The sequence below is a fragment of the Phacochoerus africanus genome, chromosome 4, assembly GCF_016906955.1.
Source record: "Phacochoerus africanus isolate WHEZ1 chromosome 4, ROS_Pafr_v1, whole genome shotgun sequence".
Classification (NCBI taxonomy): Eukaryota; Metazoa; Chordata; class Mammalia; order Artiodactyla; family Suidae; genus Phacochoerus; species Phacochoerus africanus.
Window position 1 is genome coordinate 101,476,593 of NC_062547.1, and position 19,709 is coordinate 101,496,301.

At 36.8% G+C, this 19,709-nt stretch overlaps 1 protein-coding gene across 7 annotated transcripts in view; it reads right to left on the minus strand.

The window, feature by feature from the left end:
* Positions 1 to 4,623: 4,623 nt before the first annotated feature.
* The window catches only part of MCTP1 (multiple C2 and transmembrane domain containing 1), a 539,003-nt gene continuing 523,917 nt past the window's right edge, over positions 4,624 to 19,709 (minus strand). For 6 of the 7 annotated variants that reach the window (XM_047778307.1, XM_047778303.1, XM_047778304.1 and 3 more), the window contains 2 exons: positions 7,609 to 7,706; positions 4,624 to 6,151 (listed from right to left, as the gene is read on the minus strand). In XM_047778307.1, the coding sequence (XP_047634263.1) occupies positions 6,080 to 6,151; positions 7,609 to 7,706 (170 nt within the window). In that variant the 3' untranslated portion in view covers positions 4,624 to 6,079. The remainder of the gene's footprint in view (positions 6,152 to 7,608; positions 7,707 to 19,709) is intronic. The other variant, XR_007134536.1, reaches the window with a different exon arrangement.

Here is a 19,709-nt window from a genome sequence, read left to right on the forward strand (position 1 = left end):
TAAGATTAAATGATAGCTATATTTATTAAAGGCTATACCTTAAAATCTTTTAAAGGAAGTTTACTAACTGTGTGATTGAGAAGTGTTTTCTTTTATTATTACAGATTTGGAAAGAATTCCCTTCTAATTTTATTTCTAACATTAATTCATATGCAAGCAGTCAGTTGTCTATTGAGAGAACTCTGAGCAAAAATGTCTTGCCACTGCTGTCTAGAGCATATCTTGCACCTCTTCTGTGAAGGTGAGGAAAATGGCTTCTTGTAAGTTACTGTTTTAAGTAGTAAAATTGAAAAATATAATACTTTAACAGTTGTTTTATGTAAATATATTGGATACCTACATCATAACTATGGTACACAGGAGACTTACCACAACACTGTTTTGGGAGATTTCTCACCTGCATGTCAAGAGTTGTCACAGTCATGAGAGACCCAAGTAATGTTGTGTTTTGTATTAGCATCATAGTACCACAAGAATGGATGTTGCACATCTGGGAACCCACCCTATGAGAGAGTGCCTGATTCTTGGTTAAATTATCTAATGCTGGATGTTTTGTGATATTCCCCCCCCCCCCAATTTTTTTTCTGTTATATTTGAAAATGCTTTTTTTATCCAACAAGGAATTTTAAAAAGTAATGTTCCGCAATTTCAAACAAACAAAAACAGAACAACACACTGATGTATTTTAAAACTAGTTCTTCAGAAGTTCCCCCTGTGGGACAGTGGGTTAAAAGATCTAGGGTTGCCACAGCTACAGCTCAGAGATTCAGTCTCTGGCCCAGAACTTCCATATGCTGTGGGTGTGGCCATAAAAACAACAACAATAACAACAACAAAACTACTTCAAACATATATAGTACCAGTTAGGTTTCCATCTACTTCAGAGATCTTGCTGTGGTTTGCTAGGCCTTTGCATTTACGAAACCTGAAGTTTGTAAGAGTTCCAGGACAAGGGTAGGAGTATTGTAGGATTAGAGAAGTTATACGTTCTTGACATTGATAAATTATCTCCCACGATTTCAATATTACAAGTTGCACACAGATTTAGACTTGTAATTATTATAATCCTACTGTACAAAGGAAGAATGTTTTGTGGGAATGATCTAGTTTAGAAAGGTTTCCAGTTTGCTGAGTAGCTTATTATTTAAAGAAGATCTCTGAATTTGGGACAGTTATCGATTGGCATTTCCTTCCCCTCACTTCTCTTCTGCATTCTGGATGTCTCTGTAATGACTCCTTTTGTCTCAGATTTGTCTGCAGTGATTAAGAGACAGTTAACAGTGGTTGGGGCTAGGTGTGCACCTTTCCTTATGCAGTTAGCATTTCCCCAATACATTATTTGAACTCTGGCAAAATAAACTGCCTCAAGTTAACTCCTGTCATTTTGAAGTTTGCCTTTGACCAGAATGTGAAACTGAGCCTATGTTACCATCTTCCCTTACTAGTAACAGCAAGGTCTTTTTAGTCAGGTCTCCAGTTGTATTTATCCTGAGAAAATGGGAGATGCTTTGTGATCTCTCATTGACTCAGGTTGGTCATTCCTTTTCTCATTTGAAAGACCACTGAAGAATCTATAGCAGGGGAGAATATTATTGCAATTTTATTTTTGCTGCAAAATGAAAAAACTTTGGCATAGCTACTTATTTCTGTTTTCCTTAATACAGATAGAACTTCGTGCTTAATCTAGTAGCACTGTTTTGTTTTGTGTCTTTTTAGGCCACACCCACAGCATGTGGAGGTTCCCAGGTGGAATCGGAGCTGCAGCTGCAGTGCCGGCCACAGCAACATGGGATCCCAGGCATATCTGGGACCTACACCACTGCTCAGAGCAACACCAGATCCTTAACCCACTGAGTAAGGCCAGGGATCAAACCCTCATCCTCATGGATCTTAGGTTCGTTTACTGCCGAGCCACAAAGGGAACTCCTAGAAGCAGTGTTAATTGAGTAGAGGAGAAAAGCAGTGCCATTTTGTTATCTTTTTTTTTTAAATGGAATCATAATTTTTCAGTGACATTTGGAGACATAACCATCATATATATGCCTAAGGTACCTATCTACAAAAATACTGCTTGTGAATGCTATAGAACACTTTATGTTGTTCAGAATGTGAAGGAAGAGCCCAATAAATTGATATTCCTTTGAATCCAATTACATATTTGATTATTTGCCACCCCCTCCCTAGATGCCTTTGGAAAAAACACAGATAGAATCATTAAATTCCAGAAGATCCTTCACAGTGTTGTTAATTTCTATAGCATGCGACCACTCTGGATATTTAATGGTTTTCATCTGCATAGTATTCTTACATGATGAGAAATTTTTCTTGATATTTCTTAAATCTCAGAGAGCTGGAATAAATTTTATGATGTGGCTGTCACTGTACAAATGTAGAAACTTAGGCAGAAGAGGTAAATAAAGTGTTTCACTGACTAAAAGGATTTCTATGTTTTTTCTTGCAGTGAGTTACACCAGTCATTCTGGAAGGAGAATTATAATCCAAAGAAATGACACTCCTGTAAGTATTCATTACATTATTTTTTATGTGGCTTTAACATATTTGACCAACCCATTAGAAAAGGCTGATTCTAGAAACTCTAATCAAACAAATGACCAGGTATCTGTACACACACACACTCACTCACGCTTGACATTTAAAGCCCCAGAATTTAAGCATTAACTTAATTAATATCTGGGGCTTTTCCAAGAATTACAATGGTGGCTCTCTTATATTTCTGGATCAGTATCTGCCTTTTATATCTTGGGTTTTTAATGCTGAGTAAAAAATTCAAAAATAGGAGTTCCCATCATGGCTCAGTTGTTAACGAACCTCACTAGTATCCACAAGGACACAGGTTCGATCCCTGGCCTTGCTCAGTGGGTTAAGGATCCAGCTTGTGAGCTGTAGTGTAGGTTGCAGACACGGCCAGGATCCCGCTTTGCTGTGGCTGTGGTGTAGGCCAACAGCTATAGCTCCGATTCAACCCCTAGCCTGGGAACCTCCAATGCCATGAGTGTGGCACTAAAAAGACGAAAAAGAAAAAACAAAAAATTCAAAAATAAACATTAGGGTATATTTAACAAGTGTATAAATAGAAATTAAAAATATCTGAATAAGGCTTGTTAATACAAAAGTAGACTACTCTCAGCATTAAAGATATTTGGATATTAAGATCAAAATGGAATGAAAATTTTCTATGGTCTCTGTATAAGAGAGCTTATTACTAAGTTTTTCTTCATTTTAAATGACAAAAAATCCCATTAAAGATACTTTCAGAAACGTATCAGTTAAAATTTTCTCTTGCTTATACTTTAGCTCCAGTTTTATTTTAATATACCATTACTGGTTTTTGACCATTGCCTATGACAGGGCAAGTCATAGTTGGTACTCACTCAATAAATACATTACAAAATAAAGTCACTTAAAGAATCTTTCACATTATCCAAGTACATAGAGTGGTTCAAAATTAATTTGGAATCCTGACAGCATCTATCAATTTGAGACTGTGGAACAGTACCAAAATGAATAAGAAGTACCATATTCTTTCTATAAATGGAAAATTTTAAATATGTATTTCTTATGAGTTATCACAATTAGTGGCAATAATAGTTTGGATAATCAGACTGTCAATGAATTCATTCACTAAAAGATACTGAGGAATATATTTAATAGTTCATGTGAGTACTATACTTAGCAGCCCAGATAGGTGTCAGTGACTTTTGATCTTTTAAGATAGCTTAAAGTTTTTAAATGTTTACGAATCTCTCAAAACTAAATCAGGTTAAGCAGCTTTCAAAAGGCATCATTGTGCTTTCATAAGACAAAGAAAAAATGGTTAAAAGTTTATTAGTCACAGTCTCTTGTTTTTAGTCTGAATGAAGTAGTTCCTAAAAGAAGATTCCTCTGAATATCACTTTGATGTCTCAAGGTAGTTAGTTCATACGTCTCTCTGAGCGTGTCACTGGATACTCATCCCTCCAAAGGTATTGAGTTCTATACAACAGTCAAGTTTTAAGGGAAAGACTTTTTTTTTTCCCCAAACCAAACCTGAGTTTAAGTGAAGTGTCATTTATATGAGACTATGCATACAATCTTCCATCATTTCTCTCTCAACCACCAAAAAAAAAAAAAGTACTGATTATACTTAGAAAAGATGATGTTTTTAATGCAGTGAACAGTCAACATTACCACTGAACTAAACATCTGAAATTTGATAGAATGAAACAAACAGAAATTAGTCATCTGTTAATGCTTACTGTCCACTAGGTATATCTGAGGTGTTAGAATATTAGACTTGTAGACAGTTAAGAAGACACTGTCAGCACAAAACATAAATCTCATAAAAGGTATAACCCAAAGTTATTTCAAATTATCTCATTAGTAAACTTTGTGTAGTAACAACAACTTCATGGAATATTAAGTCTTAGCAACAATGATGGTATGCAGATGTAAGCATGTCATTATAAACATGATGAGCTAAATAGAGCATACTGAGGTCAAAGCCTTTCTGAAGAAAGGGAATTTAATTGACATTCTTTCAAGCATAGTGTATAAACAGATCAAAATAGTTCTATCATAAGAAATAGTATTTAACAACAAATAGCTTTAAAATAAAAATAAAAATCAACTTTGATGAGATTAAATTTATTTTTAAAGAATTTTCCTTTAGAGTGAAATACATATTTCTCACTTCTGGCTTTTTTACATTTTTCCAGCACAACCCCTTAACCCTATCCCAGTCTATTAATAAAGTAATGCAAAACATTGTCTGCAGCAATTTCAACCAAGCTTAATGCCCTACTGAGTCAGGGAAGTAAGACATGCTCACCAAATTATTTCTCTCTCTAGAGGTATATCTCCCTTGATATACCAGGAAGTCAGGTACAAAAACTACATAAGAGTCTTGGGAATGCAATTTTTAAGTAGAGATTCTATGGTAAGTAGTGAAACATTATTAAAGGCAAACCCCCCTTCCCCATGAGCAGTTTATTTTACAAAATAGGTTTTCATGCATTCATATTTTCAAGGATGATTTTTTCTATAAATGAATGTAACAAAACACTGGCATATTACTTAGCACATTGCATTCTCCTCTACATCAAAATTCACGCTAATAACAGAAATCATAATATGCACTAAAGCATTTTAGTATTCTAATGAGAAAGGTACATTTTTTTTCTGTGAGAACACATGAGTGTTAAATATTTTTAGATGCACAGAGGCATAATCTGACACCAAAAGCAATGTAGATTTAATCTGCTAGTATTTTTGACAACGGTATAGGGTTGCTAATTGCTAACTCAGTACAAATTAATAGTGGTAGGTATAAAAATTCGTATAGGCAACCATTTATAAACCTGGCAGTATTTTTGTGTAGTCCAGTAGAGATTTTAAGGTTTTAGATAGAATGATAGAAGGTTTGGAAATTGTCTTTGTGGAACTTCAGTGTGTGGAAGATTCTCTTAAGGAGGTGAATATACCTTCACTCATTAGCTTAAAATCAGCCTAGTCATATCTAAATAATGTGCACAGGAATTAATGACAGATCTGAATGAATCTATGTTAAGTTGAAATGCATCTCTGTTCCATTATTCAGGTTCTGAGATCCACCCTCCCTACTGAAATGTATAAAACATACAAAACTGTAATGGATTATTTTTCAGAAAGAAAAGTAGTCACATAAAAAAATTTTAAATCAAATTGACATTTACATTTTATGTAGATTTAATCAGAGCACAGCTGAGCATTTAATCTAAGATTCTAGTTCTTCCATTTGTAATTAGAGAAGTATGTATCTCCCAACTTTACCAATCTTACATTTGTTGTTCCAATGTGTTATATTATTATCCACAGCTAACAAGGCTTTCACATAGCTAGAGCTAAACCTTTATCAAATTGGTTCTGTACAGTGGAAGTATATTTTCAAAGACATATACCTTTGTACACTATTTACAGATTCTCGCAATCATGATAAAAAGACAAATTTAAAACAAAACAAAACAGAAAGAAAGGAAATGCTGCTGAGGCTGAAGGCTTTTTCTTTTATCTTCCCAAACAGATGCTCAGTGCTGGGAGCTGGCTAGCCAAGATTGTTTTTCTTCCTTTTACATGGGCTATGAGAGGGATCTGGTTTCAGTTCTTGGTATTGCACCTGTTTAAACAGAGTTCAGAGAAAGACTGGTCAGGTGGCCACTTTCTGGCAAAGGAAGGAAAAGCAAAGGCATGAGAGACTTGCTTGGGGGAAAAGAAAGTGCTTGCTCGGGAAGTCGGATGAGATCTGCAGCTGGGATGCAGAAAACAATAGAATGATAGAGCAAGAGTCAAGGGAAATCCTGCCAGAAACTACATGAGAGCGCTGATGTGAACTTTGGTAACAGGCTGAGGTCTTCACATTAAAAGCAGAACCATCTCCATCTAGTTGGAAGGACTGAATGATTATTCTTTGAAATTTCTTGTGCGCTTAATACAGGCTTCATCTCTATCCACCTACTCTCACGTCTGATACCAAATCAAAAACTCTACTGAAACAAAGGAACAAGGTATTGCTGCAACCCCGCTTCAAGAGTTTGATTAAAAAAAAAAAAAAAATTCTCATTTCGCTCTGAAAATATTTAATGATCAATGGCATTAATTAAAGGATTTGAAAGGATTGAGATGTGCCCCAGTCTTCAAAAATCAGTTATTCTTCCCCTCTTCATTGATCCCTAGACATCTTGAAAACTCAATTCATGCAGATTATTCAAAGAAGTGTTTTTCTCTCAAATGTCTGCTGGCACAGTTTGCTTTCATCACCTAACATTCCTAATTCCTCCCTGCAGGTAGTGGTGACTTCCCTTCACAAACTCCAGCTGGGCCTCCCTTGGAGGAGGACTGTGCCCCTGACACACCGGTAGGTGCTTTATGCAACCTCCTCTCATTCCCCCATCTTCTCTGTAAGTTCCTCTTGGATAATACCCGAACTGAGCTAAATTCCCAAATGGAAAAATCTGCCACAGCCTTTATTAACTTTACCTGGTTCTTCTAAAGCCTTCAAAATTAAATGAATATAAAACTTAAAACCCAATGCCACACTAGGTTAAAATGACACAGGCATTCCTTAGAGATATGGCAGGTTCATTTCCAGACCACCACAATAAAGCAAATATTGCAATAAAGCAAGTCACATGATTATTTTGGTTTCTCAGTGCATATAAAAGTTCTGTTTATGGTATACTGTATGTAGTCTATTAAGGGTGCAACAGCATTGTGTCTAAAAAAGCAATAAATACCTTAAAAAGTGCTTTACTGCTAAAAAGTGCTAACAACCTCAGAGCTTCAGCGAGTCTTACTCTTTTTACAATAGTGACATCGAAGGATCAATGATCACAGACCACTATAACAAATATAATAATAATGAAAAAGTTTGAAATGTTTCAAGAATTACCAATCTGTTACACAGAGACACAGAGTGAGTAAATGCTTTTGGAAAAATGGCACCAATATACTTGCTTGATGAAAGATTGCCATGAAACTTCAATTTGTAAAAAACAAAATTATCTGTGAAGCGCAAAAAAGCAAAGCAAGGTAAAATGAGGTGTGCCTGTAGTGATAATAATGAAACCTACATACCACTTGCACATCTGAAGGGACTCTGGAAAGGAAGTCAAGTAGTTCATTGTTATCAATTGCATATGGACTCCGAAGCTTTTTTGTAAATTTATTGATACCTGAAAGAGTGATAGATGAACATTATTGAAATCACTAAAATCTGGAGTTAGGCAACATTTCTGGCAAAAGCGTTGTAGTGATTTGAAGATCCAGATTAAGGTGCCTTGACTTCAGCTGTGACTGAATGAACAAATAAACCTAGGTTTCTCCCTCTCTCCTTCCCTTCCTCCCTCTTCCCTTCTTTCCCTCCTTCCTTTGTCCTCTTCCTTTCTCCATCCCAATTCAATGGCTGCTCTGTTTTTCTCTTTGTACTTCAGTGGCTTCTTCCCAGCAGGAAAAATTTTCTTTTTGGGAAACAAAAGACACCAGGCAAGAATGAGCAATAACCTGTCTTGCTTTTCCCCTCAGTATTACAATTCCTAGAATCTTTGCTGTTGTGTTCCATCTATGAACACTGTGTATCTCCCTATATTTTGGATTGGGATTGGTTTTTTTTTTTTTTTTTGTCTTTTTGCTATTTCTTTGGGCCGCTCCTGCGGCATATGGAGGTTCCCAGGCTAGGGGTCGAATCGGAACTGTAGCCTCTGGCCTACGCCAGAGCCATAGCAACGCGGGATCCAAGCCGTGTCTGCAACCTATACCACAGCTCACGGCAACGCCAGAGCCTTAACCCACTGAGCAAGGGCAGGGACCGAACCCGCAACCTCATGGTTCTTAGTCGGATTCGTTAACCACTGCGCCACGACGGGAACTCCGGGATTGTTTTTAAGGCAAGATATATGACTTATGGGTTCCCCCTTTTCAAAAGATAAACTTTTTTTTTTTTTTTTTGGTGGTGGTGGGAAGGTGTTGCTATAATGCAAACTAAATATTTTTTATAATTTAATAATTATAATTTATAATTTAAATGTGTAGAAGATACATAACCTGTTGTTTTTTCTTCCAAAATAACCTTCAATTATAAAGGGTTTACCACCGCTTAAAAAAAAAACAGTTTTGAGGGTGGCAATGTGTAAGGATCCTAGACCCATCTCTTCCCACCAACACACGGCATCTATAGCTACATATGGAACAAGTACCTCTGAGAAAAACCTTGAAATTGGCTGACTTATGTCTACACTCAGGTGAATGAGAGAAGGCCCACATGGAAGCAGGTAGGAGAAGCAGGGACACAATTTCACCATAAACCCCACCTCCAACCTGGCAACCCACAGTCGGGAGGAGTTTCTCTCTGAGGAGTGAGGATTAGAATCCCACATCAGGCATCCCCCACTCTTAAGAAGTGCACTTGAGAGATGAGCCCCCAAAACATCAAGCTTTTCTTCTTTTATTTTAGAGATAATTGACATACATCACTGTATAAGTTTAAGGTATAGAGCATGATGGTTTCATATGCACATATACTGAAATGATTACCACAGCAAGTTTAATTAACATCCATCCTCTCATAAAGACAAAAGTTTTTTTTCTCTCTTTCCTCAGTTTGCTGTTTGGGCTTGGTGGGGGGTATTTTTGGTTTTGGTTTCAATTCTACATGTAAGTAAAATCATCCAGTATTTGTCTTTCTCTGACTTATTTTGCTTAGAATAATGCCTTCAATGTCCATTCATGTTGTCCCAAATGGCAGGATTTCCTTGTTTTTTATGACTGAACAATATTTCTTTGTATGCCATTTCTTTACCCATTTATTCATCAATGGACACTTAGATTGTTTCCCATGTCTTGGTTATTACTGTAAAAAATGCTGCTGTGAACACGGCAGTACAGATATCTTTGGAGACTAGTCTTTTTATTTCCCTTGGATATATTCCTCTGAAGTATAATGGCTAGATCATATGGTAGTTTTACATGTATGTAAACAGAAAACAGTATGGAGATGCCTTAAAATGTATATATATGTGTATTCTATAATGGCTGTACCAATTTACATTCCCACCAAAGTGTACAAGGGTTCCCTTTTCTCTGTATCCATGCCAGCATTTATCTATTGTCTTTTTTTTTTTAATCTGTTGTCTTTTTGATGATGGCCATTCCAACAGGCACGAGGCACTATTGTGGTTTTAATTTGCATTTTCTCTAGTGACTAGTGGTATTGAACAACTTTTCATGGACCTGTTGACCATTTGTGTATCTTCTTTGGAAAAATATCTGTTCAGGTCCTTTGCCCATTTTTAATATATTGAGTCCTTTAAATATTTTGGTATTAACCCCTTATCAGATACATGATTTGCAAATATTTTTCCAATTCTTTCCCTTTGTTTTCACTTTGTTGATGGTTTCTTTTGTTATGCAGAAGCTTTTTGGTTTGATACAGTCTCACTTGTTTTTTATTTTGTTGGTTGTGCTTTAAGTAAAATTTCCAAAAAATCATTACCAAGACCCATGTTATTTTGTTTTTAATGTTTTCTTCTAGAAGTCTCATGGTTTGGAGTTTTACAATCCACTTGAAGTTAATTTTTGTGATTGTTGTAAGATTGGGATCATTTCATTCTTTTACATGTGACTATGTGGTTTTTCCAGCATAATTTATTGAAAAGACTATCTTTTCTCACTGAGAATTCTTGGCTCCCTTGTCAAATATTAGTTGACCATATATGCTTGGGTTTATTTTTGGGCTCTCAATTCTGTTCTATTGTCCTATTTGTCTCAAAACATCTAGCTTTGAAAACCAACTTGCATGCTCAGACTCACCCTCCCCAGGGCCCCAGGCACAGAAACAGTTGATCCAGGCAGGGGCAATCAGACTTTGTGTGAGAAAGGATCATTTGCTTGTCTGCAAGCACTGTCACGTGGGGAAGGCATCTGATTTGACATATATTCAGGGTTCCACTTGGGTGCTCTTCAGGGACAGAGACTGGACAAAAGTCACCATCTTTTTTTTTTTTTTTTTGTCCTGGCAGGCACCATCTCTTCCCAGCTGCCTTGCTCCAACCAGTGGGTACCATCTTCATGCTCTTCCTCTGCTATACTCCAGAGCGCACAACTACAAAAGGAGCATTTATACACATATGGTGCCCGGGTTTTAACGTCTATGAGGCAGTTCAAGATGGTGGCTTAGATCCTGAATTCACTGCTTCCCGTGAACAGACTGACTCTACAGCTACATATGGAACAATTTTTGGTAAAAAGACCTGAAAACTAGCTGAAGAACTCCTTCACATGGGGCAAACAAGAAAAAAGCAACATCAAATAAGAAAAAAGCTACATCAAAGTGGAAAGGAGATGTCGAGACACAACCTTGCTATAAACCTCAGGCCCAGCACAGCTACCTACCATCAGGAGGAAACTCACAAACCCAGAGCTTTTTGAGGAGCCAAAATTTTGTATGCCACATAAGGCACCTCAGCTTTAAGACCTGCACCTGAGAGATGAGCTTCCAATACATCTGGCTTTGAAAACCACCTGGTTTGCACACATGAGACCCCAAGAGCTACAGTGAATAGAAAATGGCTATTAAAGGGCTCTTGAACACTGACTTGCCCCAGGGCCCAGCACAGAAAGCAGCTGTTTGAAAAGTGTCCAGGTTTTACAGGAAGAAAATTTATTTACTAATCTTAAAATGTTAGCTGGAGAGGCAGAGGCCTGTTGGGACTCTCTCCAGGGATGGAAGCTGGTGGGTCCCATTTTTGTGCCCTCCCTCTACTGCACTCCAGAGCACTAGTATCTACTGGAGGGGAGCTTTTACACATGTCTGGTATCCTGCTTTTTATGGCTGCTACCCAGAGGATACTCCTTGATTGCTTGGCTTTGGAGGCCAGGGGACTTGTGTTCCCATGTCCCGTGGAGCTGTAACATTTGAAGAGATAGTTCTTGGCAAACTACTACTCCCAGGGCACTGGACACATCACAGACCAAAACACATCCCTAGTCTTTCCAAGAAAAAGGCTTATTTCCTGGTCTAGAAGTTTTGGTCAGAGGGGCAGGATTCTGGCCTGGCATACTTACAGAAGCCTATGGAAGTATTCTCAGAGAACTGAGGCCAACAGAGGCTGGAGGATGTAATCTTTGCATTCCTCTCTCTCTCTGCCTTTCTCCAGCTTGCCAGTATCTCCCAGAATGGAGCTTATACCATTGACTCGTGTCCCAATTTTTGCACCTGCTGTTAGAAGACACCTCTACATTGCCTAGTTCATGTGGCCAGAGGTGCTTAGGTTTTCAAGTCCTGTAGAACTGTAACCAATGGAGAAGGAGTTCTTAAACAGCTACCACCTTTGGGGCACAACAAGAAGTAACAGACTAAGGATCTTAGTCTCTCTGGGAAATAGGCTGATAAGCTTATCATGCCTGCAGCCTGAGGGACAGGCTTCTAATCAAACACACATCTAAGGGCTGACTGTAAACCTTTCCAGACACCTCAGAGGGGAGGTGTTACACATGAATAGCGCCTTACGGTTTGATGCTTCCAAAACTGGGAATGCCCCTTGTCTGCCTGACTCTGGAGGCCAGGGTAGCTGGTGTTCCTGGGACCCATAGGGCTGTAACAATCAAGAGACAGTTCTTGGCAGGCTCAGGAAACATAGGCCAGGGGATGCTATTTTTGCTCTCTCCCTCTGCCTCACCACAGCTCATCAGCATCTCAGAAAGGAGCTTACACACTCATCCAAAGCTCTGATTTTTGTGACTGTCACCAAGGGGTGCCTCTAGATAACCTGTTTCTGGTTACCAGCTGGATTTACACTTGCAGTCCCACAGGACTATATATATATTCACATATTTTAAAAGCTGATATCTAAGGGGCTGACTTTCAATTAGACTGAATCTAGGTGCTTACTGAGATACTCTTGTTTGGGACACTGACAGGTCTTGGCACACCTTCAACTACTGAGAGCTATTCAAAATGAAATAGGTTGCATGGACAACCACCAAAGTGTGAGAGACAACTAAGAGCTAGGGCAAGGTTGAATGATGAGATTCCTCTGCTACTCAAGACAACTGCTTTAAGACTGGGAGAGGTGGCTGTTTTCCTTTAATGCATAGAAACCAAAAGAGATACAAGCAAAATGAGGAAAATTTTCCAAATGAAAGAATAAGATAAACCTCAGGGGGGAAAAAAAACTTAATGAGACAGAAATGTTATTTACCTGATAAGGAGTTCAAGGTCAGGGTCATTGATGTGCTTACCAAACTAGGAGAATATGGATGAACATGGTGAGAACTCCAACAAAGAGAACATGTAAGAAAGTGCTAAATGGTAAACAAAGACCTGAAGAATAAAATGATGGAACTGAAAAATACTGTAGAGGGATTTAAGAGCAGGCTAGATGAAGAAGAAGAAAGGATTAGTGAACTCAAAGACCAGGCAGTGAAAATCAGAACAGCAAAAAAGAAAAAAAGAATGAAAAGGAAAATGGCTTAAGGGACTCAGTGAGACAACATCAAGCATATTAACATTTGCATCATAGGGAGTCCCAGGAGGAGAAGAAAGAGAGAAAAGAGCAGAAAATGTACTTTAAGAAATAATGGCTGGAGTTCCCACTGTAGCACAATGGGATCAATGGCATCTTGGGAACTCTGGGCCACAGGTCCGATCCCTGGCCTAGCACAGTGTGTTAAGGATCCAGCATTGCTGCAGCTGCAGCTTAGGTCACAACTATGGCTTGGATGTGCTCCCTAGCATTAGAACTCCATAGGCTGCAGGGCAGCCAAAAAAGAAAGACAAAGAAAAAGAAAGAATGGCTGAAAACTTCGCTAGTCTGAGGAAAGGAACAGACCTCTAGATCCAGGAACTTACATGGAGTTCCCAGTAAGAGAGACCCAGAGAGACCCCACAACAAGACATATAATTAAAATGTGAAACATTAAGGACAAGGAGAGAATATTTTTTTGGGTCACACCCACGGCATTTGGAAGTTCCCAGGCTAGGGGTTGAATCAAGAGCTGCAGCTGCCAGCCTATGCCACAACCACAACAACGTGGGAATAAGGCCATGCCTGCAACCTACACCATCTCTCACAGCAACGCCAGATTCTTAACCCACTGAGCTAGGCCAGGGATCAAATCTGAGTCCTCATGGGTACTAGTCAGATTTGTTTCCACTGCACCACAATGGGAACTCCCAAGGAGAGAATCTTAAAAGCATCAAATGATTAAGTATTTGTTTTGTACAAGAAACCACCCCCCCCAAAAAAAAACCCCAAAACTATGAGCACAGATTTTTTTGGGAGAAACTGCAGACTAGAAGGGAGTGGCATAATATATTCAAAGTGCTGAACAAAAAAACTTGCGAACAAGAATACTCTACTCAGCTAAGTAATTCTTCAGAACTAAAAAAGAGAGAAGGAGCTTTCCAAACAAGCAAAAGCTAAAAGAGTTAATCATCACTGAACTGGCTTTATGATAGATATTAAAGGGACTTCTTTAAACCAAAAAGAAAGGGTGCTATGAGCAGTAAGAAAACACATTAATGTCACTAGTAAAGTTAAATAGATAGTAAATGTAGTGTATTAATTATTTATAAATCTGTATGAAGTTTAAACAATAGTTATAGTAAACTATAACCAAAATAATGATTTAAGTGATACATGATATAAAAAGATGTAAAATATGACATCAAAAACATGAAGCAGATGGAATAGAGTAAAAACCTGGAGCTTTCAAATGCAAACTTAGGTTATTATATGTAAGTCTCATGGTAACCACAAGCAAAAACCTATAATAGATAGATACCAGATAATGAAATCTAAGTATATGACTAATGAAAGTCATCAAACCACAAATGAAAGTCTTCAAAAGCAAAAGAAGAACAGAGAGGAAATACAAAACAGCCAGAAAATAATTAATGAAATGACAATGAGTATACACCTATAAATAATTACTTTGTATTTAAATGAACTAAATTCTCCAATCAAATACATAGAGTGGCTGAATGGATTAAAAAAAAAAAAACCTTCTATAATGCTGCCTGTGAGAGATTCAAGTCAGATGTAAGGACATAGATTAAAAATGAATGGATAGAAAAAGATATTCCATGAAAACAGACATCAGAAGAAAGCTGGGAAAGCTACATTCATATCAGACAAATAGACTTTAAAACAATTAAAATTGGAAAGGAAGAAGTAAAACTGTCATTGTTCACAGATGACAAGGTACTATGCATAAAAAATCCTAAAGATGCTACCAGAAAACCACTAGAGCTTATCAACAGATTTGGTAAAGCTGCAGAATACAAAATTAATACACAGAAATCTCTTGCATTCCTGTATACCAGCAGTGAATGATCAGAAGGAGAAATTAAGGAAAAATCCTATTTACCATTGCATCAAAAAGTAAAATACCTAGGAATAAATCTTCCTAAGGAGGCAAAAGACCTGTACTCTGAAAAGTATAAGATGCTGATGAAAGAAATTGAAGATGACACAAACAGATGGAAAAATAAACCATGTTCTTGGATTGGAAGAAACAATACTGTCAAAATGACTGTACTATCCAAGGCAATCTACAGACTCAGTGCAATCCCTATCAAATTACCAATGGTATTTTTTGCAGAACAAGAACAGAAAATTAAATTTTAAATTTCTGTGGAAACACAAAGACCCCAAATAAGCAATCCTAAGAGAGAAAAACAGAGACAGAGGAATCACACTCTCTGACTTCAGACTGTGCTACAAACCTACAGTCATCAAAACAGTATGGTGCTGGCACAAAAACAGAAATATAGATCAATGGAACAGGATAGAAAGCCCAGAAGTAAACCCACACATCTATGGTCAACTAATCTTTGGCAAAGTAGGCAAGAATGTACAATGAAGAAAAGACAGTCTCTTCAATAAGTGGTGCTGGGAAAACTAGACAGCTACATGTAAAAGAATGAAATTAGAACATTCTTTTACACCATACACAAAAACAAACTCAAAATAGATTAAAAACTTAAATGTTAGATACTTCTAAAACTCCTAGAGGAAAACATAGGCGCAACATTGACATAAACTATAGCAATAACTTTTTGGATCCACCTCCTAGAGTAATAAAATAATAAAACAAAATAATAAAAACAAACAAATGGGCCTAATGTAAAAGCTTTTGCACAGCAAAAGAAACCATAAACAAAATGAAAAGACAGCCCACAGAAAGGGAGAAAATATTTGCAAATGAAACAACTGACAAGGGATTAATCTTTAAAATATACAAACAACTCATGCAGCTTTATACCAAAAAATCAACCCAATTAAAAAAATATCAGAAGATATAAACAGACATTTCTGCATAGAAGACAGATGGCCCAAAAATATATGCAAAAAAGATGCTCAACATCACTAATTATTAGAGAAATGCAAATCAAAACTACAATAAGGTATCACCTCACACTGGTCAGAATGGCCATCACCCAACTCTACAAACAATATATGCCGGAGAGGGAGTGGAGAAAAGGGAACCCTCTTACACTGTTGGTGGGAATGTAAATTAGTACAACCACTATGGGGAACAGTATCGAGGTTCCTTAAAAAACTAAAAATAGAACTACCATATCATCCAGCAACCCCACTCCTGGGTATATATCTGGAGGAAATCTTAACAAGAAAAGATACTGGCACCCCAATGTTCACTGCATCACTATTTACAGTATCTAAGACATGGATGCAACCTAGATGTCCATCAGCAGAGGATTGGATAAAGAAGATGTGGTATATATCTTCTTCGTGTGTTTGTGTGTATGTGTGTATTAGCCATAAAAATGAAAATAATGATATTTGCAGCAACATGGATGGACCTAGAGATTATCATACTGAGTGAAGTCAAGTCAATAGAGAAAGACAAATATATGTTATCATTTATATGTGGACTCTAATGAAAAGTGATACAAAAGAACATTTATAAAAAAGAAACAAACTCACAGATTTCAAAACCAATCTTATGGTTACCACAGGAAACTGTTGGGGGGAGGGAAGAATTGGGAGGATGAGAATAACATATATGTATAAAATAAATTTATAAAATAAATGATTAATGAGAACCTACTGTATAGCATGAGAAAATCTACTCAATAGTGTATAATAACCTATATGGGACAATGACTAGGTATATTTGTATGTATGACTGATTCACTTTGCTATACACCTGAAATGAATACAACATTGTAAGTCAACTATATCCCAATAAAATTAAATTAAAAAAAAGATGTGGTACATACATTCAATGGAATATTAGCCATAAAAAAAGAATAAAATAATGCCATTTGTAGCAACATGAACAGACCTAGAGATTATCAACTGAGTGAAGTAAGACTGAGAAAGAAAAATATATATCACTTACATGTGGAATCTAATAAAAAATGATACAAAAGAACTTATTTATAAAACAGAAAAAAAACAGATTTCAAAAACAAACTTATAGTTATTAAAAGGGAAACATGGAGAGGGTGGGGATAAACTGAGAGTTTGGGGTTAATATATACACACTACTATATATAAAATAGATAATCAACAAGGACCTACTTAGAGTACAGGGAACTCTACTCAATATTCTATAATAACCTGCATTGGAAAACAATGTGAAAAAGAATGGATATATGTATAACTGAATCACTTTGCTATTCACCTGAAACACATTGTAAATAAACTATACTCCAAAATAAAAAATTAATAACCCAACAATGAGATACCACCTCACACCTATCAGATTGGGTATATTACCAAAAAGTCTACCAATGACAAATGTTGGGAAGGATGTGGAGAAAGGGAACCCTTGTGCACTGTGGGGAGAAATGTAAATCAGTGAAACCGCTATGGAAAAAAATATGGAGATTCTTCAAAAAATTAAAAATAGAACTACCGCTATGATTCTTTAACTTTGGGGTATTTATCCAAAGGGAAAAAACATGAATTCAAAAAGATATGTGCACCCCCATGTTTATTCAGCATTATTAATAATAGCCAAGACGTGGTAATAACCTAAGTTTCCATTGATAGATGAATGGATAAAGATGTTCTGATACACCTAAGTGCAATGGAATATTATTCAACCATAAAAAACCTGAAATCTTGCCATTGTGATAACATTTGACCCTGATGCATTTATTATGCTAAGTGAATTAAATCAGACAGAGAATAGTAAATATTGTACAACTTGACTTACTTGTGGAATCTAAAAAAAACAAAACAAGCTCAGAGATAAAGAGAACAGATTGATGGTTTTCAGAGGCAGGGGTTGGGAGGTAGGTGAGGGAGTCAAAAGGTATAAATTTCCAGGTATAAGTCAAGAGGTTATAATATACAACATGATGACTATAGCTAATAATACTGTATGGCAAATTTGAAAGTTCTAAGAGAGCAGATCTTAAACGTTCTCATCACAAGAAATGTTTCCATTTCTACATCTCTGGCAATGAGATTTTTAGAAGCCAATTTTCCTTTTAAATTACAAGAAATTTAAATTTAATGCTTGCAAAAGATGCTGCCTTGATTGACTTACTTGGATCACTTCTTGGATTACAGCGGCCAAGAACCATTAAAGATGAGCCATATCTACCCTAACTAAATTATTCAACAGTGATTCCTCTACTTTACCTGAAGAGCAGATATGGATGAAGGACAAATACAGGTGAATTTGTAGGTATTGTACAAAAACAAAAACAAACCTACAAAATTTAATGAGGGAGAAATGTCAATATATATATAAAACTAAAAGTATCTGTTCTACATATTATATGGTGTATATATAATGTAGAATTTCAACTGGAAAAGTCTACTGTTCCAAATTTATATTGCAGTTAATAAATTACCAAGCATATTCACATAAAAGTACATAAATAAACAGGTTTTAATGATAATCAACAGACGGGTAAAAACTGGGTCACAAACTAGAGCATCTTGGCTCTTCTTCAGGGAGTGCAGCAGAATAAACTAATGCAATTACAATTTTGGTCCCTGTCTCCCCACGTGAGACCCATGTCTTAAGTTTCTGTTTAATATTTCAGCAATCACCTGCCACTAAAGGAATACTGTTCTTTGTTTTATTTTATTTGATGAAACAAGAGACCCAAACACATTCTCTGAAAATTACATTTAAGACAGCTTGCCAGTGAGGCCACCCCAGGTTATATAACCAGATGTCTGCCCTGGGCTCTGGTTTCTGAAAACCTGGAGAAACGAAACCAGAATTTCCCCACCTATCCCAACTGAGATGGCAAGTCTGACCCTGAGCAGGTTAGAGGTAATAAACTACCACACCTAACGCCCTACCCTAATTTCTTCAATAAAACAGCATCTGTTTTAAATATCAGAGGAAGGAATGAAAGATGATGGCTTGAACACACAATAAGAACACAAGAACATGATGGAAATGCCTTGTCCTTCATATAATAAAAACAGTCTTACTTGAAACTGTTTCTTTAAATTTAGAAATTAAGACGAGAAAACATAATCACCCTTCCCTTTATCCTTCACTCCCTACCCAAGATGTAAAGGTGATGACAGTGATGATAAGGGGCAAAGGGCTTGCTCAAAGTATGACAGGAGAAGCTAAAAAGAACAGAGAGACAGAGATTTTCAAACTGGAGGGCTTGGAGACATCAGACCCCTTTTCATTTTGTTCCAGCATATTTCTTTAAAAGCCTTAAAAAGAAAAGAACAAGACATTCCTTTTCATCTTTTTGCTTCCAATATAAGCACTTCTGAAGTGAAGACCCATTTTGGCTTTTTGCGTTTTTGTCAAAGTTTAGCAACCTTAGGTGTATGCTGGCCAAGGGCAAGTAGAGAATTTTTCTACCCAATCTTGTTGATATATGTCATTAATATAGTCATATATGTTAGATGATCTTGGAGAGTGAAAATTGAGTTTTCCAAACAAAGAATTTTATCAGATAAGGGACAAAAAACAAACAAACAAACAAACAAAAAAAAACAACCGCTCAACTCCAAATTATAAAGAATGCTGACAGGACCATCTAAATAGAATCCAGGTACACAAGAATGGTTAACATGCAGCATAACTGCATTAAAAATTAGGATCCCAAAATATCACCTTTAAAGTGTGTTTTTTGCAAAAGCATCTTGTTCAGTACACATAAAAGTAGGGGTGTTTTTTTGTTTGTTTGTTTGTTTGTTTTGCTCCCAGGCAGCCTGCCA